This window comes from Trachinotus anak, unplaced genomic scaffold (assembly GCF_046630095.1).
Source record: "Trachinotus anak isolate AG129_WGS33_773 ecotype Australia unplaced genomic scaffold, CSIRO_AGI_Tana_v1 ptg000001l, whole genome shotgun sequence".
NCBI lineage: Eukaryota > Metazoa > Chordata > Actinopteri > Carangiformes > Carangidae > Trachinotus > Trachinotus anak.
The window spans coordinates 13,747,401-13,762,381 of record NW_027273852.1 but is presented as its reverse complement, the minus strand read 5'-3'; the positions used below and the strand labels follow the sequence as shown (position 1 = coordinate 13,762,381).

At 44.0% G+C, this 14,981-nt stretch overlaps 1 protein-coding gene across 5 annotated transcripts in view; it reads left to right on the top strand.

The window, feature by feature from the left end:
* Positions 1–14,981, top strand: part of LOC139621792 (cyclic AMP receptor-like protein A) — a 49,413-nt gene that overhangs the window by 2,689 nt on the left and 31,743 nt on the right. For 4 of the 5 annotated variants that reach the window (XM_071478681.1, XM_071478651.1, XM_071478673.1 and 1 more), the window contains exons 2-8: positions 1,654–1,706; positions 2,833–2,887; positions 4,047–4,103; positions 4,191–4,251; positions 6,583–6,670; positions 10,011–10,100; positions 10,631–10,669. In XM_071478681.1, the coding sequence (XP_071334782.1) occupies positions 1,654–1,706; positions 2,833–2,887; positions 4,047–4,103; positions 4,191–4,251; positions 6,583–6,670; positions 10,011–10,100; positions 10,631–10,669 (443 nt within the window). Of the gene's footprint in view, positions 1–1,653; positions 1,707–2,832; positions 2,888–3,021; positions 3,127–4,046; positions 4,104–4,190; positions 4,252–6,582; positions 6,671–10,010; positions 10,101–10,630; positions 10,670–14,981 lie in introns of those variants that run through there. The other variant, XM_071478659.1, reaches the window with a different exon arrangement.

The window sequence follows — 14,981 nt, the reverse complement described above, 5'->3', positions numbered from 1 at the left end:
TCTTTGTCACTTGAACGACACTCATCACATTCATGTGATTCATGATTCATGTTCATAAATCTGGACTTAACTTTCCAAGACCAATTTATCTGCAATTTGAATGTTAACTAGGTTTTCTGGTGTTATTAGGAATTTTAGATTGGGCTGCTTCAATACTGCTAAATATCACTTAATGAATGGGCCTTGATGAATTATGTGTTGTGGATGGTTTGCAAAATTTCTATGGCTTTTCCATTACATTTGCCTTTTTACTTTAGAGAACAGAGCAACAGAAAAAAAATCAGGTACATTCTGAATTAATGAATCAATCATTTACATACTTTTTGTGTTAGGCCAGCAGAAATGCAAAACATTTCAGATTTTAAAGACCAGACAAGTCAAATTTATATTATCTTTAATTAATACTATGGTATAAGTCTGTCTTGACAAGCTCTTTGCTCATCCTATTGGATCAGAATCAAAAGGCAACTCATGGTAATACTGAATATGTTGCCCAAGATAACTGTGATACAGATGTTTGTGTGACCTGAGGAGAAAACCCCATTCCAAAAATCATGCCCTATTTATGAAACAATTTTATAATGAAGTGCAAAGAGTTTGAGCCTTTTAACACCCCTGCAGTTACATGTTGGGAGCAATCATTCAAATTTAATTAAAACAGTAATAAACTGGTAAAAGGCCTCACAGGGAAAATGTCTGTAGAATATACCTCTTAGTAAATCAGATCTTTACTGTCTTGGCAGTGCAGTCAGAAATCTTACATTACTGCAAAAGCAAAGTAGAATATAGAATTTGAAGTTCATTTTTATACATTTTGTCAAACATGACAATTGTCATGTTTCCTGAATTTTTTTGGCAGTAGGTCTCCCTGTTGTCTATATGGGGCAGCAAATGACATAGCAGCGTTTTTGATTGGAAGCTTATCAGACTAATCAAAGGTTGTTCTTTGCTGTGACTCTTCTGAAGTCTATAACGTGTGTGAAAGGCCACAGCAGTAATGTTGCACAGCTGATAGTGTGGACATGACTTAATCTATTTTACATGCAAGACTTCTGTGAGCTACTTTATTTTTTATGAAACCTACGGACTGACTCTGACACGTCTCATTCTTGTCATTCCTTCATTCTTTTACCGCCTCATTTCTCTCTGAGCCGCTTTCAGATCCGTTTCAGGTTGGATGCAGCTTTCCACAAAATATGTTGAGTGTCAGGTTCTAGCCCTGTTAACACATCTGCTTATCTGTATTTCATTCCACTCAACTGTCATTTAACAGCACTCTGTGTTTTATCATGTGTTAAAAATGGGTCAAATACATGTGGAGGTGACATTCATAAACACCTTAGATGTCTAAGGTGTCACTACACTGCAAACATTTATGTTTCTGATGCTCGGGTTGCCTTAAGTGTATGCAAATTCTGTTTTACTACGTTTCCTTTAACTGCACACATACTTGCACGCATGCACACAAACATACAAAAGATGCGTTTGAACAAATGGCAGTCTTGTCAACCCAGTAATTTCTAAGCTCACGATTATAATGATGACAGTACAGTCCTGAAGACAAAAGCATTACACAGCAATTGTGAACAACACAAGTCAACCTTGATATGTTGTTTTTATTATTCATGGAAATGCGTTGTTTGTGGTTTACAGGTGGTGATTTTAACAGTAAAACGAGCCACAGGAACCTTCTCCTTAGCAGGATGGTAAATATTTCTTTCTCACATTACACTTTGTCTTGGACCCTTGACTTTTGTTTCACATCACAGCAAAGTATGATAAAGGCATATACTGACATATATTTGACTAACTTCTATCTACAATTGGGTATGATATCTGAGTATAACTGTCAGAAAATGTGTGTCATCATTAGTCACATGTAACTTCTCTTTACACCGTTGTAATACATGTTAGTGTGTGCCATGGTGGGTGGTGGAAGACTTAGCTCTAATATTAATCTGTCCAAACTAATGTGGCCCTTTACAATAACCCTGTGATGTCAACCTTATGATACTCAGCTGTTGTTCAGGCTGTGTCTAGGATGTGTTGATTCAACTCTGTGATAATTTTAGTCTGTGGTTTGTGGTGCTGTTGTGTTGGCCACACCTTGTATCTTTGTCTAAGTATTTGGAGTCTATACTGTTTATAAAAGTGGTAGCTGTAACTACAGCATTAGTGCTTAAGATTTACATCTAAAATGTTGTTTTCAAATAAAACTAAATGATTTGTTTCTCTAATCCAGGCTCGGAACTGTAGACTGTAGAATGACTTATCAGTTTAATTGAACACTAATAAAAAAAATTAAAAAAAAGACTTACAACAAGGGAAATTATGATGTTGGGAATTTAGTGGTCAACTGGAAAAGGTTTATTTATAATTTTAAAGAAGTGTTTGGGGGTTTTCCTATTTGTTTCAAAAGTCAGTTGTGATTTTGGATTTGGCATCTAGTGGACATTTGATAAACTGCACCTTTAAACACTAGCCTCAATATTTATTCCATGCTGTTTACATTTAGGCAGGGATTCGGTCCTTCACATGTTCCCAAGCAGATCTTTTGCAGGTTTGCAGGGCCAATATACAGGTTTCATTAGTCTCAGTCTAAACAGACATTGTATTTATGGTCAGTGATCTAACTACAAATTAAAGAATATCCGGAGTTAGCAGAAGAGTAAAGTATACAAGAGAGTCTGCAGGGATTAGTGTTGGAGTTGGTATGATGTATTTATGTGAAGTAAGACAGGACAGTAGCAGTAAACGCCCTGACCTGCTCAAGTTGTTGCCCCTGCAAATAGCAAGAAACGTCTGATTGTTGTCTCTCTCCTCTCCCCTCAGTTTTTTCATGCTGTTTGTGATCTGGGTGCTCCGCAGATATCACTCTTTGGCTCAGGTAAATTTGTACACTACAACGTACAGTATGTTTTTCCTCTTGTTTTTCATTTCTGTTTGCTTCGTCGCCACCAGAAATATGTTCCGTTAGCCATGGTAAATGATGACATAATTGAACCAAATTTAAATACACAGGTTGATCAGTTGTGGAGTTAAGTGACTGGTGGTCGCCCTGTGATAATGACTGCTGTCCTGAGCTTTTTCCCCTCTCCAAATGAAGGGGTTTGCATTAAACTGAAGGTTTGAATATACACTCAAAAATATTAGGTAGATGTTAATTTTCTTCCATGTAATATTTTTTCTTTTTTATTTGTCTCATGTAATTCTATTTTTTTCTTCTTCTTTCCTAAAATTTTATTTTCCTAAACCTTACAATACGTTATTTTTTTGTTTGTGTTGTTGGGTTGAGTGTGGGGCTTGTTGACTCTGAAGCCGGTTTTTGTTGTTGAAGCCAGTGCAGCAGGTCTGTCAGGTTTATCAGTGCTAAGCGTTAACCTCCTAATCGGACGTAAATGACAGCTTAACGTGGGGCTCTGATGGATCCTGTTACCTCTGGACCAGGCTGCATGCAGTGGCTTCACCTCCTCCTCCTCCTCCTCCTCCTCCTCTTACACCACATAAACCCTCTCCTTGCCTCCATCTCTTCACAAAGGTTATCTGTCAGTCAATAGTCTTTAGTGCTTGCTGCACTCTTTATTCTGCCCCATCCCTCCCCCTTGCTCTTCCTCTGTGGCCTTGGCAGGGTCATTGCTGACAAATTCGTAGAAGGTTGTATATGTGTGTCTTTGCATGTATCCCTGTCTGTATCTAACACAGCCACAGTTGTAACCACCTCTGTAGACATAGTCAGGTTAAGACTGACAGCTGGCATGCATAGCAAATACCCTCTTAAAATTCTCCAGCACACAGATTATTGATTTATTTCATAAAAAAACCTATTGAGTTCAGTTTGTATAGAAGGAATTAAGGAGACACTCTCCTCTGTGATATTTTCACAGAGTTGTCACCAGGGACGTCGTATGCCAAGCTGTCAGCCACATCAGTGATCATTTGATCTATAATTTGCCCTTCTCTCTGAGTGAATATAAATGCATTGGCACTTTAACTCGGGATGTTTTGTTACAGAATCCGTTTTCATGTCTTTCATTTTCGCTGTACAGAAGATGATTCTCAGCCTGACTGTAGCCGCGTTTTTCGACAGCGTAGCATATGTCATGGTGAGTTTCTCTTGTCTGTTTCACTAAATGCACACAGTGGCTTTTTTGGAGTCTGTTAAAATGTGCTCTTCTTCCTTCCTTCTAAAGGGTGAGTCCCATCCAGAGGGATCTCTTTGCGACTTCCAAGCCTGGTGGCTAACTTACTTTGGTAAGACATAACTTAATTAATAGCTCACTGGCACACTTTGCACAACAGAGATGAGTAAGCCAGCAAAGAAAGAGCGAAGATCCAACAAAGACATCTGTTGAAGAGCTCATATATCACAGTGGAAAATAATATTGCTTTGTCAGTTCCTTTTTTTTGGCTTGAGAAGAGAATGTGCCTCGACACTGATTGCTCGAGCGTATAACACCAATGTTCTCCCAGAGCTTTCGGAAATATAAGATGGGGAAGTTGTTTCCAGTGAGTTTTTAGAAGTGATAGAATGATGTTTTTAAATAAGTAATTGTTGAGTCACTGCTTTTGGTAAAAAAAAAAAAAAAGCCTGCAGATTCCCTATATGTATAATGTAAAAAAAATCACTCGGTACACCTGTAAAGCTGCTGTAGACAGCTTTGACAAATGGTATCCCTGAATCCCAGGATGTCGGTTCTGAGAAATGTTGAAAAGGTTCAATAACTGGTCCAGCTTTTTTTTTTATTTCATTTAACACTGAGTTTCTTGTATTTCTCCCATGGTATTTGTATAATTTAATTGTAGGACCACTTTGGTCTGTCTAGAAGCAAACCTCTTTGTTTTTATTGCGTTTATTTTGCCAACTCAACCTATGTGGCCCCTCCAGACATTCTCAAAATGAAGGGGTGGATTTTTCCTTACCATTGAAAATGCACTAGCTGTCAAGGCTGGTAATGCACTGGTTAAACTTGTTCATTGTTCGGGAGTATTCACACACCCATACTAAGCATACCACACCCACAGCGAAGGTGTAACATTTGGGAGCCAAGCACCGTGCCATGTAGTTATTGGCCCATTGCAGCCACTCATAATATTGCCCTCAAGCCAGATGCCTCAGTGTTTCATCACTGTCTCCTCTATGAGGAGATGATTTTCCTCCAATGACAATTCAGGACTCCAGCATTTCATTTCTGTTAATCAGGGTCATCTATAGACGCTTAATCTGGGGAGTTCTTTGTGATTTGTACTGATGAGGCAGGATTCTTTTTACATTGAAAATCCTTCTTTTATTTGCTTTGCTGGCATTTGCTGCAATTACAGCTCCTTTAGCCTTGATTAGCATAAGGATTCTTAGTTAGGACTGGCCACTAATACGACACTTCACCAAGCTTGTTTTCATCTTTGGTGTTTTTATCTTGCAGGCGGGCACACATTGCATGCACACACACACACACACACACACACACACACACACACTCAGATGTGTAGAGGGTAATGGGCAGTGAGTTAGTGCTGCAGGGTTTGTGCGTGTCACCTCAGTTTATCATGAGGATCCTCACGCTGAGGACAAACGGCTGTACATAAACACCAGCTGAACAGGCACTTTGTTCTGTTGCGAAGCGTCAGGTCTAGTGGGAGCTGCATAGCACAGCTCTGCTTTTAACTCAGACTAATAAAATTTTATGAAATGTGTTTGAAATAGAGGAAGATTGTAGCAGGGGCAGCGACAGGACAGGTGGTGTTTTCAAGTTTCGAGCAAAGCTGCGGCTGCTGCCTGGTTATGTAAGACGGGTTTGCTATCACAGTGACAGTTATTTATTGTGATAATGGCATAGCCAGCCAGCCTCCTTCTTTCTTAGTCACTGCATGCTTTTCCTAAAGATTCCCTGAGTGTAAGAGGAGTGTGTGCTTTGTATGTTTGTGTGTGTGTGGGGGGTGTGTTGTGTGAAACTGAGTAAGCTGAGTATGTGGCTCAGAGAATCCATCATTGTGACGACCGGCCCTGCCTGTCCTGTCAACAGAAGCACACACACACACACACACACACACACACACACAGGAAAAGGACTGACTATTAGGGCAGAAAAAGCGGACTGAGCTTTCTAGACTCTCTTCCTTGTCTCCTTAAAATACATTCATTTTTTTTACCCTCTGCTGACTGCGCCTTCTTTTCCCTTTCTTCATTTATTCTTTTCTTTGGTGTCTTTAGACTCTGGGATCTAGTCCACTCCATTTGCCTCCACTCCCCCGCATCCCTGCACCTCGCTCTCCTCCCCTTTTCTTCCTCTCTCGCCCCCACTCCTGCGTTATCTCCCTCTGCTTTTCCACAGTTCATCATTATCCCTCTCTGAGCTCCCCCCTCTCATCCATCACCCTAAGCCACAGGTTTCCCTCATATTACTGCAGAATGGGCCGTCATTTATCAAAAATTGGGGCACATGCAGGCACGCACAGACACACACAGTCTCATACAAACGCGTATGCTTTGACGCACATTTGCAGGTGCATGCTGTGTGGCGGAGGGCAGTGTTGTAATTTGACCTTGTTGTTTGTCTGTGTGTGTGTGTGTGTGTGTCTCTGCAGACTGGAGTGCCTTGGCCTGGGTTTGCCTCATCACTTTGAACCTGTACCTTAACCTGGTCCGAGAAATAAGCACCAACAGATATGAGATGTGAGTAGGAGACTTAGTGTCATAACTGACATTTATTTTCATTATCAACTGATTATTTTTCTGGGTTTTTTTTCCAATATTTTCAATGAATCATGTTTATGAAATATCAGGAAAAAGTGACAAGTGCATCAACTAATTTCTTAGAGCCCAAGGAGACAAATGTGGTAATTTTGTCGAACCCACTGTCCAAAATGCAACATTGTTCAATTTACAGTGTTTTAAGAATAGAATAGCAACACATCTCTCATTGGAGAAGCTGGAAGGAAAGAATGATAGGCATTGTTGCTTCTTTAAATGACTCAAACGTTTAATCAGTTATTAATGAATTAGTCACTTGCTGATTCTTTCTGCCGATCCACTAACTGACTTATTTGGAGTAAGGAAACTGTGTGTCTCTGTCTCTATGTCCGCCTGCGTGTCTTCCTTTGAATGTATACTCGTCTCTTGTTTTGTTGTGGCTGCTTACCTCCGCATGTGTGTTTATGTGTGTGCATGTGTTTGGTCTGCCAGAGCATGTGTCTCCCTGCAGAGCATTAACAGCCCCCTCCTTCTTCCCCATCCTCCTCCTCCTCCTCCTCCTCCTTTTCTGTTCCAGCCAGCCGACGCTCTAATTGAAAAGGGAGTGGGTGTCAGCCGTTCAGTGTGTGTTTGTGTGTGTGTGTGTGTGTGCATGTGTGCGTGTGTGCGCACCCATCTTCACGCTTTGCAGCTCTGTGTTTCTGTCGCTCAAACTCCCATGAGCACTCTCCACAGTGCAAGTGTGAATTTGCTTGTGTGTGTGTGTGTGTGTGTGTGTGTGTGTGTGTGTGTGTGTGTGTGTGTGTGTGTGTGTGAGAGCTATTTTTTTTCATTTTCCATGCCTAGCACGGAGCTTTGTGACACAAACACCCATCTAAAAAAAAATGTATGCACCCTGTGGGCGGGAAAAATAAGGGGCAGCTTTAACAAGTTAGCAGCACCTCTGTTTGCCAAGTCAAGTCCTGCAGATGTGCTTAGGTGTGTACACTCCTCTCCATATGTGTGTGAGGAATAGGGTGGGAAAAGGGAGATGCCACCCCCCCACCCGTACCCCCATCCTCTATCCCTACCCCCAAAAACCCTTCCCATGGGACTTTCCCTGCATTGATTAGCAATAAGCCAGACGATATACTGGTACTATAACTCAGAGATGGCTTTATGGATGCAGAGAAGGGGGCAGGCAGGGGGGGCAAAACCAGCTCACTTTAGTCCTCATCTGCACACTGGAGAGAGTAAGGTGGGAGGTGGATATGTCTGTATTTTCGTGGCTGGTCACACATGACGTGAGGGGAAAAAAACCCCATAGCGCTTCATAGGTTAGAGCGATGTGACGACAAGGCATCAGGGGGGCTGTCGTGTATTGACTGCACACAGATAAGCTGTATGTGTTTAGGCAGGCGGGTATGTGGCTTTGCATGCATGCACAATTACCCCTCAGCCCCCGGACCCAACCTCCCACCCTTTCTCTCTCACTCACACACACACAGTGACGGCACATTGTGATGGTTTATGAATGAACAAATCGCCAGAGGAGATGGAGAACGGAGACTGGATGATCCAAGAGTGATTGAAGTGGATGCAAGAGAGGACGGGAAGTGTGTTCAATGTGTGTGTGTATGTGTATGTGTGAGTGCATGTATGTTTGTGTGTGATTGAAGGATGGATTCAGCCAAACTGAATCTGTTGTGCGCTGAGGGCAGAGAGATAGCGGTGAAGCTGAAGATGGAGGGTGGGAAAAAAAAAAAGAAGAAGTGGTGTGAGGTTGTGAGAAATGAGATTGAGCCTCGAGAGAGATTTCTGCACGAGCTCGGATGTGTGCGTGTCTGCACGTGTGTGGGTGTGTGTGCAGGTGTGTGGAATGCAGAGCACAGAGCAGCCCTGCTGTGCCTCATTAAGCCCATGTTGCGCGCAGCTCCGGACCTCGTCATCTCACTCTCAAAGCGCTGTGAGTGTGTGGGGTATGTGCTGCAGTGTGTGTGTGTGTGTGTGTGTGTGTGTGTGTGTGTGTGTGTGTGCGCGCGCGCGCGCGTGCGTGCGTGCCGGTGTGCGTCTGTAGGTCTGTGAGCTCTCGACATTGATTTCCTGACAAGCCCCCCCCCCCCCGCACTAGTCGTCACGCCACGAACTGGAAGCACTGATTTCACCATCCCTCCTCCCACCACCGAACAGACTCTCTTTCTTTCTTTCTCTCTCTCTCTCTCTCTCTCTCTCTCTCTCTCTCTCTCTCTCTCTGTCTTTCTCTTTGTGTCTCTTTCTCACTCTCCCTCCCTTGCTTTGCCTTTTGCTCCTTTACTCGCTCAGTTGCTTGATTGCTTTCTCATTTTTAGCGCTTCCACAATTTCCTTTTCGTCCCCTTTCTCCCCTCTTTTCCCTTCCTCTCGCACTTGCTCTCGTCTCTGATCAAAACACACTATCTCTCCCTGGATCTATATATTTCTTATGTCTCTCTCCCACCCACTATTCTGTTCTATTTAAACCTTCAGCCATCTCTCTTTCTCCACCACCTCCCACACACTCACACTGCTCTTCATCAGATCGGGGCAGGGAGGGGTGGGGGGATACAGTGTGCCCCAGTGAAATAGAGTGAGAATGTGTGTGTGTGTGTGTGTGTGTGTGTGTGTGTGTGTGTGTGGGGTTCACAACTCAAGAGGGATTGAGTGTGTGTCAGCTGTGTTGCCACCGCTCGATTGACCGCACTTGGAACAAGTCAGGGCAGGACTTCCACTCTATTGACCAGGCGACACCGTGCGCTCTATAAAGTATCGACACCCACACCAACACCCAAGACACTGGAGCACACACCTCATCTATCACACACACATACACATGCACACACACGCACACAGAGCCATCTTATACACATTTTTCAAACTTCTTAGATGGTCGTCTCTGATCTTTTGAATGAGGTTTTCAAAATGAGGCTCTCAAGTTTTCCTAAACCTTTTTCTATAAAAGTAGGCTATTTTATATTATGAAGTTCATAAGTGTACATTTTTCCAACACAATTTACCCAGTCCTGTCCTCAGATTTATTCGTTGCTGGGTTAGGACCTGCATCCTGTGTGAGGTTTTGATGCAGACATCTCCTCTGCAAATCATCTTTTCCACAACAGTGAGGGCAATTATGGTTTATATTACCATGAGTAATTGGCAGTCTGGCTGTATAGGCATTTGTGTGCACCTGAAAAATGACCCTGATGCGAGCGCCAACAGAGGGATGTACTGCAGAAGAAAAGAATTGATTTAGTCATAGGGTCTTTTCTCAGGGGCAAAGCTCCCCAGTCTCAGTGCTCATAATGAAATAAATGTCTGCCTTTTATCAGGTTGTACCATCTCATGGCGTGGGGGGTGCCCCTGGTCATGGCCTCTTTACCACTACTAAAGGGTTACTACGGCCCCGCAGGAGCATGGTGGTGAGTACAGCCAACCGTTTTAGCTGCAGCATCATTTTTTTTGTTTTGTCAGCCAGCGACAGCGCATTTTCTGTTAAATGTCTTTACTTTGAAGGGGGGCCACAGCTCTGGCCTCATTCCAGCTCCAGACAGGCTCCTTCCCTCATAAGGTTTTATGTGATAAAAATTGGCAATTATCAGCACATCTTTGAACAGTAAAACGCCCCCTCTCACACTCTAGTTCTAGTGGTGAATTGAAAAGGCATTATTTGTTTGGAGGGTAGTTAAGGGGGTGAGGAAAAGGGGAAGAGGCCGAGGAGAGGAGGCGGTGGAATGAGAATTGGGACAGAGCCTTAATCTCCGGGCTCGACTCTCTCTTTCCACTCTCGGCTTATTAATAGCTACAGCTGCACAGCTTTTCCCCTCCGCAGTCACACAAGTCTGTCTTCCGCTCACGCTCTCCCTTTCCTTTGTAACCCCCTCATCGCTCTCTCTCTCTCTCTCTCTCTCTCTCTCTCTCTCTCTCTCTCTCTCTCTCTCTCTTCCCCCAGCTGGATCACAGACGATCACGTAGCCTGGAGATTTGGGATGTAAGTAGACCCTTTCAGCGCCGCCATCAAAGCTTCCCCCCACTGGGGGAGGGCTGTCTCTGCAGGGAAATGTGAAGGGTTGCATGTCAGGGGAGCCTGCGGGGTTTTTTCCCTCTTGGTGTAAGGCCAAGATGTGTGTGTGTGTGTGTGTGTGTGTGTGTGTGTGTATGTATGTATGTGTGTGTATGTGTGTGTGTGTGTGTGTGTGTGTGTGAGAGAGAGAGAGAGAGAGTCTGTGTTTGTGTGTGCACCCGTGGATGTGCCTGTATCTGCCTCTGCCTTGTTAGATTTAGGGGAGTTGCTACACTGTGTATTTAAGTGTTTAGGACGGCTATGAAGGATTATGCCTGTCTACTGCTTTCTGCAACTGGCCCTAAGTCTGCAAGGGCTCTGCTGATTCCCCGGCGCAGACACTTACACACACACGCACACACATGCACACAGCAACACTTTGCTACGAGCCAAGGTAATCGCGTTGCTGCTCACAGCATCAGCAGGGAATCAATCTTTCTAAACAAATAAGCACGCACACACTCAGACAGACTCACGCAGACACTCACACACTCACACACACACACACAGACACATGCAAAACAACACATAGCTATCAGCTGTGCTAAACGAGCCTGTGTCTCTTTTATCAGTGCTCCTCTGCTCCCTGGCTCTCTCTAGTTTTCCACGCTGTCGTGGCCCAGGGGGACGAGCTGCTCACAGGATCAGGGAATCTTCATTAGCTCTAATTACATCAAACCAGACAAGAGATTAGAGGCCAAGGCAACACCCGTTAGGGAAAAAACACATACGCTCAAACACACACACCCTGCTGACAGCTTGCTGGGAAAGGCACAGGAGGGCAGAGGTTGTAGTATTAAAGGTGAGCAGTGGAAAAGGTGGGAGGAGAGACATACAAGGTACGGATAGAGAGATGGGGAGATACTCATCAGGAGAAGGAAAGAGGGGCGGCATTCCGGGACGGGAAGGAGAGGAGAGTCAGAGAAATAAATTGCCCTCGTCTCTGTCCACGCCCCGAAGTGCGTCTTCATCAGAGTTCAGCAAAGCGTGCAGACAGGACAGAGGAGGCGGGGAAGGCTCGGAGGAGGAGGTAGAGGGTGTGAAAGAGGATGAAAGAGGAAGGAGAATGAAAAGCAGGGGGCAGCGCTGTGTGACGGAGGTGCAGAATTTCAGGGGTTGAGTCAGCAGTTGGAAGCACTCTGGCTTAGCTGAGTCACCACTCTTAGAGGTTCCCATCGCTATGTATCACGAGCCCTGGTCAGACATCCCACTGAAAAGCAGATGGCTCTATACGTAGGGATGGCACTCTTAGTTGATTGGTCCACCACTTTGGTCCTTATTTAAATGTTGGATTGTCATGAAATTTGGACCTATACATTCATTGTCCCCAGAAGATGAATCCTATTGAGATTCATGATTCTCTGGGTTTTCCTCAGGTCCATCAGGTGACTTTTATGGCTTTTACTGAAATATCACAGCATTTATTGGATGGATTTCCAATAAAAATTCATGACAGAAATCCAATGATATCATGATATTGGTGGCTTACTGTTTTTTTTCTCTAGTGCCAGTACTAGGTCGAAGTTTTCACTTATCCAATGATATATCTCATCATCTGTTAGATTGATTAGGATCAATTTTGCATTGACATTCAAACAATGTATCCCAAAAGAAGTCACAGGTGATCCCCTGACTTTTCCTGTAATGTTACCTCAAGGTTGAGGTGACATTACAGGGAAGGTGTTATTTATGTTTTGTTTTTTTTAAGTATTTTCTGCCTTGAGTAGATAGTTGAGATTAGAGAGATGGCAGGAAATGAGGGTAGAGAGAAAGATGGGGTATGACATGTGGTCACGGTTCATTTTGACAACTATTGGGTGGATTGTAATGAAATCCGGTACAAATATTCATGTTTCCTTCAGGGTAAATTCAAGGTTAATTTTCAACCCACTTTTAATCCACCACCATCATAGGGTCAAACTTTTAATTTGTCCAGTTCTTTGGTTTATTACAAAATACCTGCAAAACTATACGAACGGTCCCATCAGCCTCAGCTGTACTTTATATTTAGTAGTAAATGTTAGCATGTTAACACACTAAACTAAGATGATAAACATTGTAAACGTTATACCTGCTAAACATCATCATGTTAGCATTGTCTTTGAGAGCATGTTCGCATGTCGATGTTAGTATTTACATGTAGCTCAGAAATAAAGGCTCGCAAAGCTTCTAGCTGTAGTCTCTTATTCTTGCCTCCGTCTAACTTTTACATTTGTGCATCAGGTGAGACACACCTTAAACACCCTCCTCTCTCTGGTCTTTGTGGCTCCTCCTCTCTTTCTGTTTATCTGGTTGTCCTGCCCCTGTGTAAGTGGTTGAGCAGGTAGATCGTGATCTTTCACTTAGCAGTGGGATCTTGTGGGTCAAAGTTGCAGTCACAGTAGATGGGTCTCTACATGTGCTCTCATCTCCTACTGAGCACTTGAATTAAGGCTTTTTTCATCCAAGCCTCATTCTGCACTTAAGAGCAATATAGAAGGAAGGCCAGGCTTAGGCCAAGAAATTGAATCTGCGCGCGTCTGTGATGATCTTTCTTTCAGGCTTTCCACCTTTGCTCACTATTGTCTCTTCCACCGGCTCTTGAAACCCCCGCTGTATTTATCCGTCTTTCTATCCATTCTTTCCCCGAGTCAATTTATTGGTTGCAACCTATTTCTGCTTTTCATTCTCACTGTGACCTTATCCCTCTTCCTGTCTTTTAATCACCCAGCGCTTCTTTCTTATTTCTGCTCTTTCTGGTCCTGACCTACAATCTGCTATCATCCATCCACCTTTCCATCCTCACCTCTATTCTTGTCTTCACGTTTATCATCCTCTGCCCACTCCAAATCTTCTCTCTCTCTCTCTCTCTCTCTCTCTCTCTCTCTCTCTCTCTCTCTCTCTCTCTCTCTCTCTCCTTCTCCTTCTCTCCCTCCTGCCTCCCTCATACTCTCGCTCTTTCTCCGGGTAGTGCTCAGCTGTAGAGCACAGCGGACTCTAATGGCAGATCATTATCATGCTAATTAGAGCACTTTGTAGCTGCCGCCCGTCATTCTCTCCTCCTCGCAGCCCCCCCACGCTATCGTTAAAAAGCCCCCCCCCCTCCCTTTCCCCCTCTCCGCCAACCCCCCCTCCACCCCGTCTCTCCATCATTAACGGGACGTGCGCTGGCGTAATTGGACGCTGTTTATTCCGCAGATCAGGTTATTAAATCACACCGAGGTGACGCTCGCGCAGGTCTCCCCTGAAACGCTTTCATCATTGTCCCATGCCATTATTGAGCCTGTGTGGAGGCGCACATACACATGCACTCACATAGATGTTCAAAGAGGGTAGTCTTTGTGTATTGATGTTCCCCACAAGACGTGAAGGAACATGATGTATAAAGCAGCCTTTCCCTTTCCCCCTTTCCTGCTGTGAAACAACACATACCAACTCAGATTCCCCTGCCAATAAAAAGTTTAATTTGATAATGCTAAGTGAGTTTCTTTCGACCCGCAGGCTTGGATGACATGTGTGGACGAACTTAAATTAGGCCAAGGACCTAATATTTGCCTTTACGGATACTGCTAAAAGATGCCATTTTTAGCACACGTGCCAGGGAGTTTTCTGACACAGTATTGAGCATTTATTCCCAATCCATTTTCCTCTGAAACTACATGTGTCCCTGTATTTATGGGTCAGAGACAGACCCAGATTCTCTGTTTTAAATGTCAGGCTTTTTTCTTCTAGATCATGATCAGGCCTATAATTACTCTTGGTGTTATTCCTCTGCACAATCCATTTATGCTTATCACGTAGGAGCATTTGGTGCCAGGTGCTCAGGAGAACTTGGGTGTTGCACAGCACGGTCTCAACTGCTCACAGTTACTCAGGCTGAACAGAGAAGTGGTGGCCAGGAACCTGTCTATCAAAGTAAGACAAAGGCCTGTTTCGTGATTACAGGGAGAGGCTGAAACTCCTCGGAGCTTACATCACCTCCCAAGAGGTTGCATAACATAAGACTGCCATTCCAACAAAGCCATCACCCGCGTTTCCCTCACTCGTCTCGCTCTCTTTCATCCGCTCAGAAATACCTGACATGTTATTCTCTCCCGCGCCTCCCTTGATTGTCAACCCTTCATCCCATAGTAATGCCATGCATTTCAGGTGTTGTGACTCTCCTGGCATTACCTTTTGTTCTCAGTCTACCTCTCCTCTCCCCTCACTGATACTGCATGCAGTAAGGTCCAGAGGCGCTGAGTCAGGTCTATTCCACGCT